A 19,488-nucleotide genomic window follows, 5' to 3' on the forward strand; every position below is an offset into this window, starting at 1 on the left:
GTAAGACCTCAACTCACAGAATTTTTTTTTAAAAAAAAGGTAAGATGAATTGTATTGATGTGTAGAGAGCAACCTACAGTTTGTACTCCTTAATTGTATGCACACAGTGGTATAAAAGACTGACATAATTTGCTTTAAGAACTCAAGCAACTCAAGCAAGAGGCGTTGTCGGGGTTCTGTGAATTAGAGTGGTCTGCATTAATAGGACGCAACGGATCTGCAAACTACTGCTCAGCAGCGCATTAGATGTGGTCGAGTTATATACAGATGTTGAAAACCAGTTTACTGTTAAGCACTTTGCTGCTTGAGTGAACACAAGTGCTGTGCAAAGCTTGCTCCAGCAGAGAGCCTCATCGGTGAGGCAAAAGTGACAAACAGAGCTGGGATTGAAGCTGAGTGCAGAAATCTTCTGCTTGTCACACAGGAATGACTAAATGGAGTTCAGTGCTTTACCTTGCAGCTTGTAGCTTGAACAACATGGCCAGAAAACAGTCAGCAAACAATTAGACAGTGAGGCACTGAGGGGCCAGGCTAATACACCTGATAACCCAAGGACATTGTGGGCAATCAACAGGACCATTACTAAGAGAGTGAATGAAAGAAGCAGCAGCCATTCCCATCCCCTGCAGATCAGAGAGGGGATGTGAAGAGTTTATTTTATCATTACCTAAGGCATTAATCAAGCACATTCTGGGTCTGAATTTTCTACTATTTTTTATTACTTTTTATTAGATGCTCAGTTCTTTCCTTGAAACAAATTTCAAACAAGGTCATACCACACATCTAACACATATCCTTTTCATAAGGAGTTACTGGAATGATTGGTTCTGCATGCATATTCATCCTTACCCACAGGGTTAGTTCACAGGAATAACAGCTCATTTTTGCTAAAGCCTATCAGAACATGAAATCTGGAGCTGATTATGAAGACAGCTGTTCAAAGTGTGGATGCACTGCATCCTGATGCTGGTGGGAGCCTAGTGGCAGACATTTATTGCCCTCCAGAGCAGGAACGACTCCTTATCTACTTAAAGAGAATCTATTCAGTTCTGAACAGCACAGTATTTTAGTGAAGATAATTGGTCTTTCTGAAATAAAAGGAAAAAATATGAAAGAAATTTGCAAGGTGATGCAACACATAAGACAAGCCTGCATTTGTACTATTATTACTATAACATGTACTTGAAATGTATATAAATACATACATCTGATCCTGTCATAAAAATAATCTTCTCTTTTATGTTGCAGACCATGTTATTTAAAGGCAAAACATAGCAACCCCGGCAGGTAAATTGCCCAGTGTTATGTGTCATCAAGTATCACCTCCCATTTAGTTTTCTATAAAAGCCATTACCTAGCAATGATCACAGTGATAAGGCAGCTTATTAACCATTCCTTCCTTACTGAAATAAGCACAGCCTCATGGACCAGCTTGGGAGATTCATTCAATCGGATGCTAAAGGTATGTGACTAGACATTTTAGAGTGCTGTACCAAGAGTTTTTTTATATTTTGGTAGTTTTTTTCTAGAACTGACAACCAAAATGAGAAAATCTGTCTCCTTTCTCTTGTAACCTTGTCCAAAACCAGCAGTAGTGTGCATTTTCAAAATATAAAGAAGGGAGAGATGTTTGTAGAAAAAAACCTGTACACTTACTTAAGAAGTGAAGAAAAGTCTCTAACTATTGGTCCTTTATGCATTTAGAATAAAGTTAACACAGTTTTAACTAGGCAATTATTTCTCTGAATGATACCATATTGTAATGATTTTTAGATTAAGGCAAAGAGGAAATCACAAATCTATCTAAACTAACTAACCCTCCCAGAGAGGCCACATATAACTTCCTGAAATAACTCCTTCCAGGTAAGAGCTCTGGCTGAAGATGAGCCATCTTTTAAAAAGCCATCTTTTTTTAATATGTTCATTAATGAAAATTCAATCACAATTAAACATTGGGAATACAAATATAGAACTGTTGCACATTATTTCTGCTGTTCAAGAGCCTAGCTTCCAGTTCTTCCCAATGGGTCCTGTATATATTTTTCCCCACTAGATCTAAGAGCCTATTACTATTATCTATCAGTTCCCTATACAAATAGTTATAGATTGTGATCAGTTACCCGCTTACTGAAGTTTAAAACCCCTTTATATTCAATTCAGTGTTAACATTAAAGGTACTGTGAATTTCTGAGGTTTTTATATAAGTTTCCACAGTATATCCCTGGCCATACATGCAGGGAAGTAATTTCTTCTTTAACAACCTGGACTGGAAAATCAGGTTTATCTGACTAACCATGATGGTTCTTGGGACTTCTCCAGTAATCAGTGTTTCCTGAGGCAAGGCATCTGCAGCCCATCCTGAACCTATGAGCTACCTTACTAGTTCTTTATATGCATGTTTTATATTTAGCTCCAAACAAGTGGTTTGCTCCTGGACCTGGATTCCTCTCATTTAGTTACCTCCTTGCCTTTTCACTTATGCATCCTCTGCTATTTGGTTCTTCTATAAATATTGGTTTTATTCACATCTTTGACAAAAATATTATTTATTGTAGTGTCTACATTAAATGTACTTTGTATTGTTACTAAAAGAACATAGCACTCTCAAGATGCTATTGTCTAATATGTCTAAGGTCTTGCAAGACCTTACTGTCTATCTAGCAGCAGCTTGGATACTCTAACTCACGGCTAGTTCAGCTGTGTTGGTTGCACAACCTTAGTCCAGGTACACACAGCCTAAATTTTGCACAGCATAGGATGAAGGGTTAATCATTTATAATCTCACAGCCACCTATTATTGTGGTGTATTATTTTACTATTCATTAACTGAAACCTGGAATAACCATTCTATTATTAATTATATATCACTGGAATGTACCTATTCCTCATAAACAGATCAAATCCCAAAATAAATGGCTAGTCCCAATTTACACATTTCATACTATTTTCCAATCCAGCATGTGAGAAATTTCATACTAGAAATTTATCACTTGACCCTACGTAGAGTAGTTAACCTTTTTTCTTTCTTTTTTTTTTTTTAATTATAGCATTTTCTAATGAAATCTGAAAGTAAATATTCTTAAAGACACTCACCTAGTAGTGCTAATTACACTGGTGACTAATGAAAGCAGCAGTGTGATGTTAGATAATCTTACGCATTAACAGCAAAACTTTTGCAATCAGATAAAGCATCATGTATGCTTACTGTAGCAGCTATGCACAAGAGCTGAAATACTGTTTAGTTACATATTTGCATAGATTCTAAGTTGCATTTCTGCTGATTAAGCTACTAGTGGGTTTTGATGGCAATGGACATTTATGTAGGCATATGCTATCATTCCCTTACCTAGCACAGTGTTCAGGAGGAATAAACACACACACCACTTTCCCTAAAGAAAAGGGTCTGATCTGCTTCTAGTCTCTAATTTGAGTCTATGGGCAGCAGATGCAGACTCATGCTACGAATTTACTTTGTTCTGCTGTTAATTCAGGCAGCATGCAAAGTGCTTGTCCCACTGCATGCGTGCTGGTGAGAGAAAAACCTACAGCAAAACCAGAAATCCACTCCATTTCAGTGTGATATACAAGAACACACATGGCTGAACAGCTATGCAATGGGATCCAATAGTCACTAGAGCTAGAGAGAAACTTTTGAATAGTTTTCCAGAAGATAAAAAGGACTCACAGTAAATTATACCAGTATCGATCAAAGTTCTTACATAGATCTTTAAAGAACAACATAAAGAAAATTCTTTCCCTTCAGAAACATTTTGAAATCCAGCACCATCTGGGATTCCATTATCGCAGTCCAGAGACTAAAGCAACATCCCAGAGTGCTGGTGTAGTCACAATAGCTTTGGCAAATGACTCTTACAGCCCTTTCTTCCTCTGCCCAACTGTAATAGTCTCAAGTAAACCAGTCTTATAAAGGGTATATTCTCTTCCTACCACATATGCCACACTATTAAATCTATTTTTTTTTGTTAAAAAACAGAAGTAGGGAAGCATTTAATAGCTGTTAAACACTGATCTAAATAATATATTTTTAGATCCTAATTATTATTGTCTCATGAACTTTCTTTGATTCACTGTTCTTACGGACTTTCTTAATGATGGAATAAAATAGCAGATAACAATCTGTAAATGAAGCACTTTGAAAAGAGACTAGTCCAATTATGACTAGATACAAGAAAGGTCTTACTAAGTTTCCCTCACTTGGATGTTTTGAGAGAGAACATCCTGTTCAAATCCATGCTCAAAAGATCATTCAGCAATAAGCATAAGAAAATGATTGCATTTCCAGGTATCGATTATATTAACTATTGTTATAGCTCTTAAACTAAGATTTTAAAAATGTTTTGATTTGTTTTTTTAACATCAAGTTGTAGAAAACATGGGGTAAATGAAAACTAAAACATTCATGTTTCAAAGTTATGGAACCAGACAAGTACAAACCTAAAATAAGAATAGATTTCCTTTTGAACTTGTAACCTTTCAAGTTTTATCCCAAAACTTTTAATAGTGAAAGAGTGAAACTCCCTTTCGTATCATTCCATATCATTCCCTTTTTACCTTAATTCTCAGGGCAAGTATGAAGGACCAGGCCTTTAATGGGATGTTTCTGTAAAAATCAGATGTTTAGCTTTTCACAGTAGGTCCACAGCAACCTGTGGTTTCAGATCACTGAGGTATGTCAAAATCCAATCTTTTCCACAGAAGTGGAACTACTCTTTTATACTAATGTGCTTAAAAATTTGTGTGCTTAAAATATTGCAAAATATAGTCTGCTCTCAGGCAGCACTGAGCTCATCTCTTAGCACACAACTCTTCCATCGTCAGAAGCAAGTTCACTACTTAAAGAAAGAATTTACAAATAAAGAGAAATTTTACAACTGCTTTCCAATATCAAAATTATGTGGTTTCCTTTCTTAAGTGCCATTTAAATGCTAATTTAAAAAATATTTTCACTTTGTTCCATATTAAGGAATATTGGAAAAGATACGATTGTACTTAATAAAGAAGCTGCTGCCACATTTGGAAAACAGAAGGAAGTATCATCAGGAGTTTGCTTCATCTACTTCATTTCATGGAGTACATAATATTGTTCAAACGCAGAGCAAGACTCGCAAAGTGCTGTGGCTGTCAGTAGTCGCAGGCTGTCTTGCCATTGTTGTCTGGCAAATCTACAGTCGCTTCATTTACTACTTCAGTTGGCCAACCACAACTACAGTGGTAGTTCAGTATGTGGAAAATGTCAAATTCCCTGCTGTGACTTTTTGCAACTTGAACAGGTAAAAGTTATGTTTGTTGTTTGCTCTTGAGAGGCAACACCTCTTTATCTGAAAGCAGTCAGGTTCTACAACTTCCTTGAACAAATCAGATAAAACAAGGAAAAATATGGCTCTGAGGGTCATGTCTTCCACACCACCACATAATATTTAAAAGCAGAGCAAATCAAGGCAGAGAGGTTGTTTTTCTAATCTCCCCCCTCCTTCAGATTAACAATTGCGTTACAGATTTTTAGGTTTCAGACCATAAATTGGAGTAGAAAAACACCTCTCTGGTGTTGTTCTGTGTATGAGTGTTGCTTCTACAGTGTAACTAAGGACAGCCATGAGTCACATCCAAGTCAAAAATAAAAGACAAGATTTGCAAATAGAGAGATTCAAATAGAAACCTCATATAAATGTAGAAATCTTAGGCAAAGTAGATACTTTTTTTTTCAGAGGTGCTCAGCCTTTATGGTTTGAGCTGATGTCAGTAGTATATGCAGGAGGAAAGCATTTGGTTTGTTTGGAAGTCATGTATCTAAGCAGGAACTTCACTACAGATTTCTACATTTGAAGATAATGGCAAAGATTCAGATGCAGCCACTCTGAAAATAATGTAATAACATGTAAATGTGTAATTTAAGAACAGTTTTAGAAATACAGAAAGTTTACCCACATCGTTTCCTCAAGAACGGTAAGTTTTCATATCTTCTATGTTTTACTGGTAGAATCAGCCAGAAGTCCAAGTCTCAAGCACCTGGAGCCATCCTGCCTCACTACTGCTCCCTCCCATTGCTCTGCATCAAGCCATCCTGGACTATACTGCACAACATACACTGCGGATAGAAGTCCCTCTTGATTACAGTGGGCTGTCTAATAAAAATGCCTCAGTTCTTGTAACTACAGTAGCAGCCCATTGTAAGTAAATAGTTAGCTACTGAGCATGGTGGTTGTCCACCTAAGCGACAGTTTGCTGCCACATCCATATGTTGTTCATATTGTGCTTATCCTTCCCTCCCATTTTTAGTAACCAGGCTTTTTTGTTGGTAGGAGAAAGAGGCACAGATCTACCTTTATATTTAGTTTTTGCCTCAAATTCAGTTGTGAAGAGTTGTTCCTACTAATCTTCCTCAAGTTGGGGCATTAAGATCTATTATACATATACTGATATGTTTTTTAAAATAGGATTATATAAAATAACAATTTTAAAGAAGATGGTATTGTATTCATTTGTGTTTGTTCTCTTTTCAAACTTATAACTGTTCTGAAAACCCTTAATTTACTTCAACAAAGGACTTCAATGCTGTACATCAGGAAAGTACCTCTAACGCCTTATGTTTTTGAGATTTTTCAAGGGGATTCTAGGAGTAAGGATCACCCTTGGTTTATACCACTGTGTCAGCAGCCACAGAGCTCTTGGGGAAGTAGACTGTCTCTACACTGGGGAGTAGTGCCTTCATAAAGCAGGTATATGAGATTACTGCAAATGCACTTTGAAATCAATTTTCTAAATGACAGAAGAGAGCATTTTTTAAAGGAACACCTCCTTCCAGCTAGTTTCCCACATGTAAATGCAATTGTTCAAACCTGGTTGCTGGCTTATGCAGACAGTTAATCTACTTGGGGTTTTGGGGGGTTTTTTGGGTGGTTTTTTTGTTGTTTTTTTTTTTTTTAATAAACAACCACACACAACAGAAATGTTTCCAAGATGACTGACCAGAATGAGTCATGAGAAGGTGTCCATTTTCTGTTTTCAGATATGGAAAATACTTTCCTAGAAATAGACACTTGTTTATTCATGTCATAGAGAACCACATGCAGCATGGTGGGCAAGAATCACTTATAGTTTGCAAGTAGACAAAAAAACACGTCACAGATTTGGCAAGAGCAGCCTTGAGATCAGTCCTATAACTCTGCAGAAATCTTTCTCCTTCCCACTGACAGGTTTCAAGCTCATGCAGTAAGCAACCTCAAAATAATTTTTTTCATTTGGAACATTGTTTCTGGAGTTCTCCAGAAATTTGCTGTGGAAGATAAATATTCTCAAGAGCTAAATGATTTCCTTCTTGGGAACCAGAACTTCAGCATCAAAGACTTTACAAGGAAAAATGGGTTTTATCTGAACAGCAGCACATTACTAGAATGTGAATTTTTTGGAAAGCCATGTTACCCACAGGTAAATATGCTTATTTTACTAAAACAGTAGCATGGAGGGGAAGGGGATATATTCTCACCACTCAACTTGAGACATCTAGCTTTGCCAGCTATTCCCCCTGTTTTCCCTTTATAGTCAGACAATGGAGGAAAAAAGTCCTGCTCTAAGTCATGCTGAGGACTCCGATTCTCCCACTGAATGCAGAGACAGCCTGCTGAACTGAGCTGTAAAATGGGATTTCAGTCTAAATTGGTCTCTGCCTAGTGCCACTTCTGCACAGATAGCAGCCTTTGAAAGCTGTCATACCTCCAGGCTGTATCTAACAACCTTTTCCATAAATAGCCTGTAACGAAGGTCAGTTTCTTTGCATTACATGATTGTGTAGTTTTGTTCTTGAGGTCAAGAACATAGACAGCCAGGGTAACTATATGCAGAGTCCAGAGGAATTCTAAATAATGAGGTGAAAATAGCCCATCTTTGGGAATTTTGGACAACAGAATATGATCATCCCATTTAATGTCGATTCTTCCAGAGAGCAATTCCCAACTTAAATAGAAAATGTGAACATGAAAGTCAGGTATATTCTTTCAGATTAATCTATAGATACGCTGTAGCTTCTAAAATTAGGCATTGGAGAGTTCTTTTAACTGAAAAACACTAGTGCTAATAAATAAAACTAAAGCAATGAGATGCAGTCATATTAAATGCTGAGGTGGCTTTGGGAAAAAATGCAAATATTGTACTTTCATATGTAACACGACATTTAGTTTTGAAACAGTCTTCACTAAACATGTACTGGAAGAATTAAACAAGTTGTTTTTGAATATATAATTTCTATATAATGTAACGAGTATAGAAAAACAACAGGACCTCATTAAATGATTCTGAGCAGCTCAGATATTAATAAACAATGTGAAATTTGTCCTTTAAACTTCATTCTCTATAGAAAGGGAATAAATACTTTTGAATACTTTCATCAATTACCACTTTTCTGATTGTAGTATTTAGCACTGCCTTTGGGGGAAAAAAAAACCAAAGCAACCCCAGTAATCCATCTCTTGCATTGTAATTCACTAAGGAAGCTTCAAGTGATCTTTCTTTCATTTTAGTCTTCCCTATTTTCCTTTATTGAAGGATTTTGAACATGTTTTCACTGAATATGGAAACTGCTTTACTTTTAATCACAATGATCTTCCAGCAAGAAGAGTGAGTTTGTCTGGAAGAGGCTTACATTTGCTTTTTGATGTCCAACAGGTACAGCTATCTTAATGATTATAAACAACAAATTGTGTAATAACTTGTAGATAGATGAGTAGAAGTGTTTTGGTTTGGGTTTATTTTTGTGTTTGGTTGGTTTTACACAGCCCTTCAGAATTTCATGCACAAAATTCTATATCAAGACTGTTTCTGAGTGAGAGAGTACTTTAAAGGAAAGATCTAAGACAGATTGAAAAAGTCAGAATTATTATTGACTCTGTCCCCAGCAAAATGGTTCTGAAAGTTGTGAGGGAGCACATTTATATACACACACAGTTCACTTACAACTGAAACATGTCATTTATACAAGCACTTCGGGGTAACATAATTTCATTTCAATAAAAAGCCCAGTAGGAAACATCATATAGTGCCAATTTCTTAGTAGTACCGAATTTTAGTAGTAGCAGCAGCTGTAAGTGCTCAATGCCAGCTAAGATCTGGTCTGTGCACTGTAAATAGTCTCTGACCTTATTAGAATTGTCTTTGACCAACAAAAAACAGAAAACTGAGGGAATAACACCTTGTGAGATCAGGGAAGAAAACTAAAATCTAGAGTGATGAGTGATTTAAACATTCACTTTTGTTCTCTAGGAATTATGAGACAGGAGTGACAGGTTCTGGAGAGAGTAATGGAAAGTTTGCTGAAAAGGGATAGGTAGTTGCAAGCAGAGGAACAAATATCCAACTTATGAGTAAATGTTCATCTATGCCTACTTGCTTTTGAAATTGGGAGATGACAGAAGGAATTAAAAGACCTGAAAGTTTATAATGCCTGGAAGGAAAACCACAGAGATAATCAACAAAGGAAATCCAAATCAGTTTGCTTCTATACTTTTCTGTAAATTGTCAAAAATGTGACTACAGATACAAGACCAAATAAAAAAGCATAGTACCATTTTAAATACAGCTAAAGTGTCAGATGGTAAGCAAAGCCAAAACTATTTTAAATAATTCTTTTTGTATCAGGAACAATTCACTGATGAACCTGCTCTTGGTCATACTGATGCCGGTATAACCTTTGTTATCCATTCACCCAAAGAGCTTCCACGCTTTGATGGTTTAGGTTTATTAACACCAGTCGGCATGCATGCACAGGTTGCAATCCGCCAGTTGAAGGTAAGGACTTTGTCCATCAAGTGGAAATACTGGTCTTTACTGTCTCTAATTCTCTTCTGAAGTGTGACAATGAATTAGATATTTTGTAAGTTAAAATATTCATCATGACAAAATGACTTCTAAAAAGAACATTTCCTCCAGACACGAAGAAAGTTGCTGCTATTTTGGGGGTGGGATGTCACTGGTCTTCATAATCTGTATCTATTAGTCAGTCTTTCTTTCCTAACATTTTACAGTCTCGCTGACATATAACGATACAAGGACACCACAGCATTTCCCCATGAACACATTGTTATCATTAAGGTTGTCTTGAATTCCTGGTAGAATCCAAGTGGAGTGGACTACGCTTCTGCATGAGGCTGTCTGATCAAGCCCTACTTTTGCTGTGAGAGAGAGGAAATTATTTTATAATCCCAAAAGCACAAACTGTAATTGCCTCTATTTAAATCACAATGTTACTGTTTCTGTCCTCAACAGGCTTCCTTCAGCACTAGAAAATGTGAGAAAATATCTAAATTTAAAACAGAGACAAAAAAAATATATATATATCTTCTGTTATTATTGCCCCACAGTCAATTATCCAAGAATACCCCTGGGGAGAGTGCAAGCCTGATATAAAGCTTCAGTACCACAAGATTTATAGTACTAATGGATGTTTGCGGGAATGCAAAGCCCGGTACATACAGGACTGGTGTGGCTGTTTGCCATTCGTTCTTCCAGGTATTTCTCAGGAATATCATCATACCATACACTGATCATCTTGCTAGGACACCTCACCTGTTATTGAACAGCAAAGGAGATGGGGCACATGCTTGAGGGATATCTACAGCTGGGACTAATTAAAATTATATAAATTTGTCTTTTTTTTTTTTTTAATTCAGAGAAAACAAGCAAGATATTTGGTCAGCTCTAGACCTATCATCTGGGTCATTGGCTATTCTTAAGATACAGACAAAAAGAATTGAAAGAAAAGATTATGCCTCAGGGTTGTGAGACAAGTCTGTACCCTTCAACCTGACTTCCTAAAAAGCTGGAACTATATCCATAAGAAGTCACAGATTTTCATATGTACCACAGAAAACGTGCTTTGCAGGTGTTTAGCAGCCACAGCAGAACTGATTGCTTGAAGACAGAAACTGAGGTCCCCCACATGGACCATGGAAAGAGGCTGGCACCAGAAGAGGGCTCTGCAAAAACCAAAAAGCTGCATGGAGCCATCTAATCAGCCTGAAATGCAGAGTACAGGTGTATGCTGTAATATTCCCCTCAAGAATCCAGGCATCTTAATCACTCTAGAAATGTAAAGCAGTAACACTGAGCCCTGATCACTCCCCTCCCTCCCACCTTTTCAGCATTAGAAGTAATGATAATATTGTCACCTTCCTCTGAAGCAAGAGCTGGAACCCAAATCTCTGCTCTCACAGCTCTTTTTTCACAATTAGTGGGCAAGAAAGCCACTGTCACACCTGTACTTTCTGCATCAATGTATTTTTAAGTATTCCCAAGCAAGGTAGAATGTTTTCACTAAGGGAGATCCATTAAAGAGTAGTCTCTAGCCTTTGTTTGACAACCTCTTGGAAAGGAGTCTGGCAACATCCTGGAAACTCTCATGGAAAGGGGTTTGAGAAGGAAATTAAGTCTAGATCTCCCATCCTCAGGGTGAGAGCTTTATACTTTGACAGTTAGCTAGAGGGCAACACCTTCTCTAACTGTGTGCTAAACTGCTGAGTAATATTTCCATGCAAGGGAAGAATTAGGGTGAAACGGAGACCATCTAAAAATCTGAAAGTTTTGCTGTTAGCTCAGGGTGCTATCACATACACCTTAGGTCTCCAAACAACTCATGCATGAAGTTCAAAACTTTTGCTGAAACCTATGGGGTGTAATTATATATCTTGTCTACCCTACTTTGTTTTTTCATTTCCACTAGAAAAAGCAGAAATTCATGTCTTTAGCAGGCTAACACAGAGTGAGCCACAACCTTAAGGGCAGTTCTGGCTAGCACACACAATAAAGATGTTTGCTCCAACAGCAAACAAGTTGTCTCTTTTCACTATGTACCCCTTTTGGTGTTGGTAACCACACTGTGCCCAACTGAATTGATTTCTCAGTTGTATAATGATAAATTTGAAGGGGTGAGCAGGCTTTGATGACATTACATTTCAGTTTAGTACAAACAGAGCTAAGGGTTAGATCATTAATTGAAGTTCCTAAAGCGTGTTGTTTATTTTTAAGGAAATGGAATAGAATGTGATTTGCTGAAGTTTTACAACTGTGTTTATCCAGCAGTCTGTAAGTAATAACTTCATATTCATATTTTCCAAGCCAATTCCAAATAGTAGACAATATCTATCAATTAAAACAAAATACTGAAAGTAGTACTGAAACAGAGCATACCCCAGTTCATTTAATATTCTAAAAATAGAGACCAGACAGAGCATTAAATAGATGCCAATTAAAAAAGCATAAGAATTCATTTTAGTAATGAGAAATGGTTTAAAATGGAAAAATATTCAATTAATCTGTTTTCAGATATCAAGCCTCTGGATTGCATTTTTGCATCTTCATGGTATCTATCATCTTTCAAGCTACAGTGTTGTATTTTTTTTTTGTTTGTGACAGAAAAGTGAACAACAGTAATAACAGGTTTGCTAATAGAAAGTATAATTCAAAATCATTGGACTTCAAGGTTTTATCTTTTCAAAAGTAAAATGAATTATATATTTTCAGAGTGCTCCAAATGCAATTCATTTCCATAAGCAAATAATCTGCACACAGTAGATATGAAATTTGTAAGTCACTACAACTGACTTTCTGGAAAATACTGCAAATGGTAATCTGAGAAGTACCTTTTTTAATTGTATTGGATTCTGTTATGTAACATGAGTCCCTTTCTAACAGAATGGATGATTAAGGTACCAAGTAGGTTAAGAAGTTTGGGGGGGCCTGTGTGGGGGTTTATTTCTGTTTTGATTAGGTGTGTGCAACATCGAGGGAAGATCTACCACTATGAATAATGACTAATTCTTTTTCCTGTGGCTCTTTTGAAATAGATTCCATATTCTTATATAATCATGATCTTTGATAGCCTGTCATGGTGTAAATACATATATTACTTTATTTAATGGATATTCTGTGACCAAGTTTCAAAGAAACCACTGAGCAATAAACAAAAATGACCCCCAATTCCTATCAAGGATGGATAGGATTCAGAGCTGGACCCCAGAAGGAACTGGCATCACAGTACTGTACATGGTTAACCTGGCTTGTAGGTGTCTGGTCCCCAGGACCCCAAGTTAAGTCTTCTTTTACAGCACAGGAGAGGTTAGACATCTGATAACAAAACCTCAAATGACAGCACACTCATCCAGTATCTGCGGGACCTACTATTGGTGACAACATTTATTTTAGGAACTCTAAAGGCCAGCTATCCAGAATGAAATCCACAACCCCAGCATCGCTGGAGAGTACCTCAAATCCTCAGCTAGCAGGCTGAAATATCTCTTTTCCTGCGGTTTGCAAAAGCGAGAAGCCCACACGCAGAGGGAACAGACACAACGACCACCACCGCACCAGGACAAACAGAGCATCAGAAGCAGGAGCTTGTGGTATTCATGTCAGAGTAGCAGATGGCTTCAGGTGATGGTTTATGCTTCAGGAAATATTTATGCCTTACCATTTTTCTTCTACATGAATTTTCTCCAGTTTTCCAGATGTCTATGACTATTTCTTTCTGTTAGAGCTTCATCAGAGGACTAGCTCCCCACTTTCATGAGCAGCCACACCTGCAGAATTTTGTGACTTCTCTTTGGTATTTGAAGAAACAAATCTATCCCTAAACCCTCTTAGCTGTCATAAGCCCAACTACCAAATGGCAGGCAGGGGTTAAGGTAAAGCAAATTTAACTTACCAAGATTTTTATGTAGTTATCAGATGATAGTAAACTACAACTGGCATTGCTCTGAAAGCTGTTTCTATGCACTGAAATGAGCTAGGCAGACATCAAGACCAAGGATTATATACCTAAATATGTAATCAGAAAGCTAGCAAAGAACATGGAAAAATCTTCTGTTGTCCTACTGTTTAACTGTGGATGAGAAATAAGCATATAAAGTCCTAATGAAGGCAGAAAGACTTACAGATGCTGAATTTCTTTGGATAAAGTGACCAAAAAAATCTCAACTCCTAATACTGTGCACCAGTTTGCCAAGTACCAGTTACAAATACTTATTTGTTCCTTCAAACCTAGTAAGTATCCGCTTTTCTTGGGATAACAAACATTTATCAAAGTCAGTTAAAAGTAATTTCATAAGTTTTAAAAAAAGTTTTTAAACTGTATGCTTTTTTAGGAATATTATGTAAACTCCCTCTCCTGAAATTTCAGATGATATAGAGATAAAAGGATTATGTACAGTAGGAACCCACAATTCCACATGCCCCGCCCCATGTGAAGAAATGGATTATCCTACCACTGTCACCTATTCAAGTTTTGGAGGGGAAAAAGCCATAAAATACTTATCTGCAAAATTGAAGAAAAGCCCAGAATACATCAGGTAATCCTGCTTAACACCTTGTCTAATAAAGAAATTATTGGTTACTTGTAACTGAGAAGACTAAAGAACGTATGATGTAAATACGATCTTTTAAAAATATATTCTTATGCATGGTATTAATAACATCGTCTGTGAGATAAAATAATCTCTTAGACAAAATTGGTTAACATTTATACATATGCATATATATAAAAAAATATACTTAGATACATCTAAGACTTGTGGATAACACAAAATAGATACTGCAATTAAAAAGTAACATTCTCAATTACTTTCTGTGTCATTGATCTATTATAATGAAGGTTTTTTTATCACTTTTGCCATTAAGAATAAAGAAAGGGCAGGGTTATCCACAATCCACATAATCAATCCATCCAATAGGAAAGACAAATTTTCACCCTTCCACAGCTGAGGTCAATGAACAATTTAAATAGATGCTACATAAAGTTGTTCTTTTCTCTCAACCCCTTCCCAAAGGAAGCTTCATAAGCACTAAAGAGCTAGGTTTTATTGCAGCAATAAAGTCACAAGTTTAATAATCTTTCTATTGTTAGTATAATTCACTAATACCATTTATATTATAAAAGTTATTTAGAAAATATTTGGTACAATATTAATTCTCTTGAAGTAGCAGAAGAGTGAAATAACATGGTCCTATCTGTGTGACTGAAAACGCTAGACAGCAAAAGAAAGTAGGCCTATATCCTAAAGAAGAGACCTTCTAGCATGAAAACATGTCTCAACAGTATTGTCTATGCCTTTTATCCAGGAAGTGGTGGTAGAATTTATGCATAGAGCTGGGTCTCTCAGTAGTAGCGCTGAGCTGACATAACCTGCATACTTTTAAATTCATAGGAGAGATATCATATACACTTATGCTTTAACAGAGCATACATGCCTTACTGTTACAATATAATAAATTGATGCCAGATTTCATTGCAAACACAAGCATTATATATCCAAAAATAGAATGATTTCCACATTTTTTTGCTAGAAAGATATAATCTAGTTGTCAAAAGCATTTTAAACAGTTTTATAGACTGAATTGCCTCTTGCTCACAGACATAGATGTCAGCAGTACAAATAAGTATTGACAGGTGCTGCATGAACTTAAGGTATCCACAACAACAAAATATGTTTATAAAGAACTGTAGAAAATTTGGCTAATGAAATGTTTCAGTGACTTCAGTTTTCTCACTCTTGAAGCCATCAGTCTGCAATGTTTGCATATGTTTATTCGTGAACAGAAACTATATGAATCATAGAATAGTTTGGGTTGGAAGGGACCTTTAAGGGTTTTCTAGTCCAACCCCCCCTGCAATGAGCAGGGACATCTTCAACTAGATTATGTTGCTCAAAGGCCCATACAGCCTGACCTTGAATGTTTCCAGGGATGGGGCATCTACCACCTCTCTGGGCAACCTGTTCCAGTGTTTCACCACCCCCATCATAAAAAGTTTCCTCCTTATACCTAGCTCTGAATCTACCCTCTTTTAGTTTAAAAAACATTACCCCTTGTCCTATCACTACAGGCCCTGTTAAAAAGTCTGTCCCCAATGAAGATTATGAAAATTAAACCTGTTGTTATATGCTAAAGATATTAATCCTTTGAGGACATTTTATCTTTGTTGATTATTTATTGTCTGTAAACATCATGCACAACCCAGTAATTATTCAATTAAGCAAATACAGAACATTCCCCTGTTACCAAGCCTTAACCAATAGGAATCCTACCCACATATTAACGGGTACATACTCTGAACTATACAGCGTAGAGATCTATTGATTGCTGAAGATGTAAGAAGGGAAAAGTTAAACATTTATTGGATAGTTCTGCTAGCAACTCCATGACAATGGTAGGAAGTCTTATTAATAAGATTATTTTTATTACTCAGTGCTACCTGAATTTTAGAATTATCACCTAAAGAGATAGAAGTGATTATTTTGTATAGCAAATACTTTATTTTCATGAATATTGTTAATGAGCTCATTATTACTCTCAACCCAAAAATCTGCAGTTGTTCATACTCCTGAAGAATAGTTGCTACTTTTATTCTTAAAAGGTCAAAACATTATGTGTGCAATCAGTTTTTGTGTCTGTTTTATTCCACATCCATTATGTTAGATTCTGTTTAACTCCTAAATAGAATATTTTCTGTAGACATGATAGCATAAAGGATGAGGTCTTTACTCACACTGAATCATTCTGCAGGTCTTGCTCCAACTGACATTTACCTACTCTTCTGCTTTTACAGCAGGCAAGAACACAATTAGGTAAGCAAGGCTATTAGCAGAGGGTAGAACCAAACATCCGAGTATAGGACAAGGGCTCTTCTGCACAAACATGCTAATTGAAATAAGCATATTTAACTAAATATGCAGGTACATATAACCAAGAGTGGTAGACTATGCTTCCAAGCACTGTATCCACTGTAGATCAGGATGTCTGACACTTCCACTCAAGCCTATCTGTGACCCTTAAAAAGCATAAGTCTGTCTCACAGTACAGATCTACTTTTTAAACATAGCCTGAAGATCTACTCCTCTGATAAGCTCCTGTTATAAACGTTGTTATTAGGACACCTTTTTTTTTTTTCCTTCAGTCATCTAACTAATTTTGGTAACACTCATCTAATTGTTCTTTAAAAGACACCATCACTCTCTCTGAACTCAGTCCATGCTGATAAGTGTTGGTAAAAATGAACAGCACTCCTGACGGTCTCAAGTAATATTGTATGTATTTGTCATTAGGCAGAACCTTGTGCGTATTGACATTAAATATCATGATCTGAGCTACAAAATAACACAGCAGCAGAAGGCCTTGACTATATCTGAGTTGCTTGGTAAGTGAATGTTTAATATTTATTTATTGCTGATTAATAATTAATCTAAAAATAAAAAAACCCACACAAACCAGCCCGGTTTTTTATTCTGTCCCCTCCTAAGTCATAGCCTATGTGGGCTTCTAGACAAAAAGCAGTATTTTTTATATTATAATGATAATAATCATGTCTGCCTCATGGTCATCTTTGATACTGTTTCCTGTCATTCCGTTGAAGAACCTGAAGTATGGACAGCAGCTGAGAGTAAGAATTAAGTTTGGCACTAGTTCATTTCTGTATCACACACAGGACTGTAAGAACAGTGAAGCTAATGGGATTTGGAGGAGAGAAGGAGAACATGGGGAGGAGAAGCAAGAGAACAGCTAAAAAGGCATACAAGTAGAAAGTATTTTAAATATCTGCTTCACAGTAGGATGTGTTGTGTTGTACTTGCTTTATTTAGAATTTTAAGAAACACATTAGTCTTCTCCAATAAACATTCTTAAGAATATTAATTCTGTTTTCTTAAAGTGATGGATTATATATATTGAATTTATTTAACACTTGAACCCAGCAGGGTTTTGTCTGCTTGCTAGACTAAACCAACTGCTTAGGATGACATATGTTTATTTCCTTCTATTACAGCTGATGTAGGTGGCCAGCTTGGATTATTTTGTGGTGCCAGTATGATTACAATCATAGAACTGCTCGAGTATATTTTTACTAACTTTTGTTGGATGTGCATCTTTCTTCTATTGAAAGCTCCTGAAATGCCTCAGTGGAACAATCCATCCCAGAACCAACCAACACACAAGGAAAAAGAGAAGGGGATACAAGAGTGTTAGTGGATTGTAGAAGCACAAAACTAATTGTTTCTGCAACTTCCTTTCCTTCTTAAGTTACAAAGGAGACAGTAGTATTTTGCATTGCTCCCTTCCCTGCATTCTTTATTCATCCTGCTTCTTTTATTGCCTAGAACTATTTAACTGTGCTAAGTAACTTTAAAAAATGAACTTCAGAATGTCTCTTTTCTCATGTAAAGAAAAATGTAATCTTTACCTAAAATTGTAAAGAATTACCAATTTTTTTAAATAGCATAGTAAGTGATACTGACATACAATGTAATTTAGCATTTCTGACCCAGCTTTTATCTTCTGTATTTTGAATGAGGAGAAGTAACACGCATGTCAAATTAACACACAGGTTTCTTAACCACCATAAAGATAGAGCATTGCTGAAAAAGCAGATTCCTTATTAACAACGAAGTCTTTGCTAGTAGGTTACCACTGTTACATGTTCCAGTGAAGAATATCATAGCTTTGCCTATCAGAATTAGGAGTGTGCCTGATAACATTAACTTCTACAGTGTATTATCTGAAATGCATCAAAAAAATAAATCTCATTAATCTACCAACTACTATAGAGAACTGTAGGGCATCTGAGTGGATGGCAAGTGGGCAAACATAGGCTAAGTTCACCATTTAATGTCATGAGAGATGATAATAAAGACTAAAGGCTTCATCTAAGTCTTACTAAAAATCAGTAAGAATTTTTTCAGCTTTGGTGCTGAATCAGGCTGCCTGAATGTTTATTTCTTTAAAAGTGTTCAGAAAAAATTCTGTGCTTTCCTACATCTGAGTGGGCTTATGGAGCAATAGTGGTTTAGAGTCTTATGTTTTTAAAGATTACTTTCGTGATTAAATAAGCTTCCAAAGAGGTGTAACAGTGTAGTGTAAATAGATACCTCTCACACACACACGAGCTCCTAGAACAAGAAGCGTGCACCAGAGGGGGGTGCTGTGTTCTTTTTAAGTACAACATCTTAGTAAACAGCATAATAATTTTAAAATATTCGAGTTAATAGGATAATTTTTCTTTATACAATGAAATTATACAGCATATCTTTAATACAATTCTTTCTCTAGAATAGGTCTCTGACTACAGTTCTAAACAAATCCATGCTTACCCAAGTGTCCTGACAGAGTCTATCAATCAGAGCTTTTGATGCATTTGGAGGTGCCAAACAGAGCCTGGATGGAAATCCTTTAGGAGAGGCAGACACAAAGCAGTGTTGTAAAAGATGCACCCAAGACTAATTTTAAGACTACATGATAAAGGATTATTCTGATTTGAAGCACTGGCTTCTATTCAGTTAACTATGCATAATAGTAATAGATAACTGTTCATTTGAAAACTTACAGACAGTTGTCTAGTCTTCAGACTAGCACTGCATAGACTTTGCTAATCAAAACATTTTTACATTAGAAAGCTCACAAAGGCTACGTTATACCAGTCAGTGCCTGGGCTCTGCAACC

The 19,488-nt window shown here is 36.4% G+C and overlaps 1 protein-coding gene across 1 annotated transcript; it reads left to right on the forward strand.

Moving 5' to 3' along the window:
- The first annotated feature begins 1,422 nt into the window (after positions 1 to 1,422).
- ASIC5 (acid sensing ion channel subunit family member 5) lies at positions 1,423 to 18,018 on the forward strand. The gene is made up of 10 exons (XM_074866610.1): positions 1,423 to 1,462; positions 4,985 to 5,291; positions 7,215 to 7,446; positions 8,560 to 8,679; positions 9,649 to 9,798; positions 10,371 to 10,518; positions 12,034 to 12,090; positions 14,183 to 14,351; positions 17,103 to 17,194; positions 17,819 to 18,018. Exons 1-10 carry the CDS (start codon positions 1,423 to 1,425, stop codon positions 18,016 to 18,018), a joined length of 1,515 nt encoding a protein of 504 aa, XP_074722711.1.
- The last annotated feature ends 1,470 nt before the right edge of the window (positions 18,019 to 19,488 follow it).

Source organism: Strix uralensis, chromosome 4 (genome assembly GCF_047716275.1).
Source record: "Strix uralensis isolate ZFMK-TIS-50842 chromosome 4, bStrUra1, whole genome shotgun sequence".
In the NCBI taxonomy this organism is placed as follows: Eukaryota; Metazoa; Chordata; class Aves; order Strigiformes; family Strigidae; genus Strix; species Strix uralensis.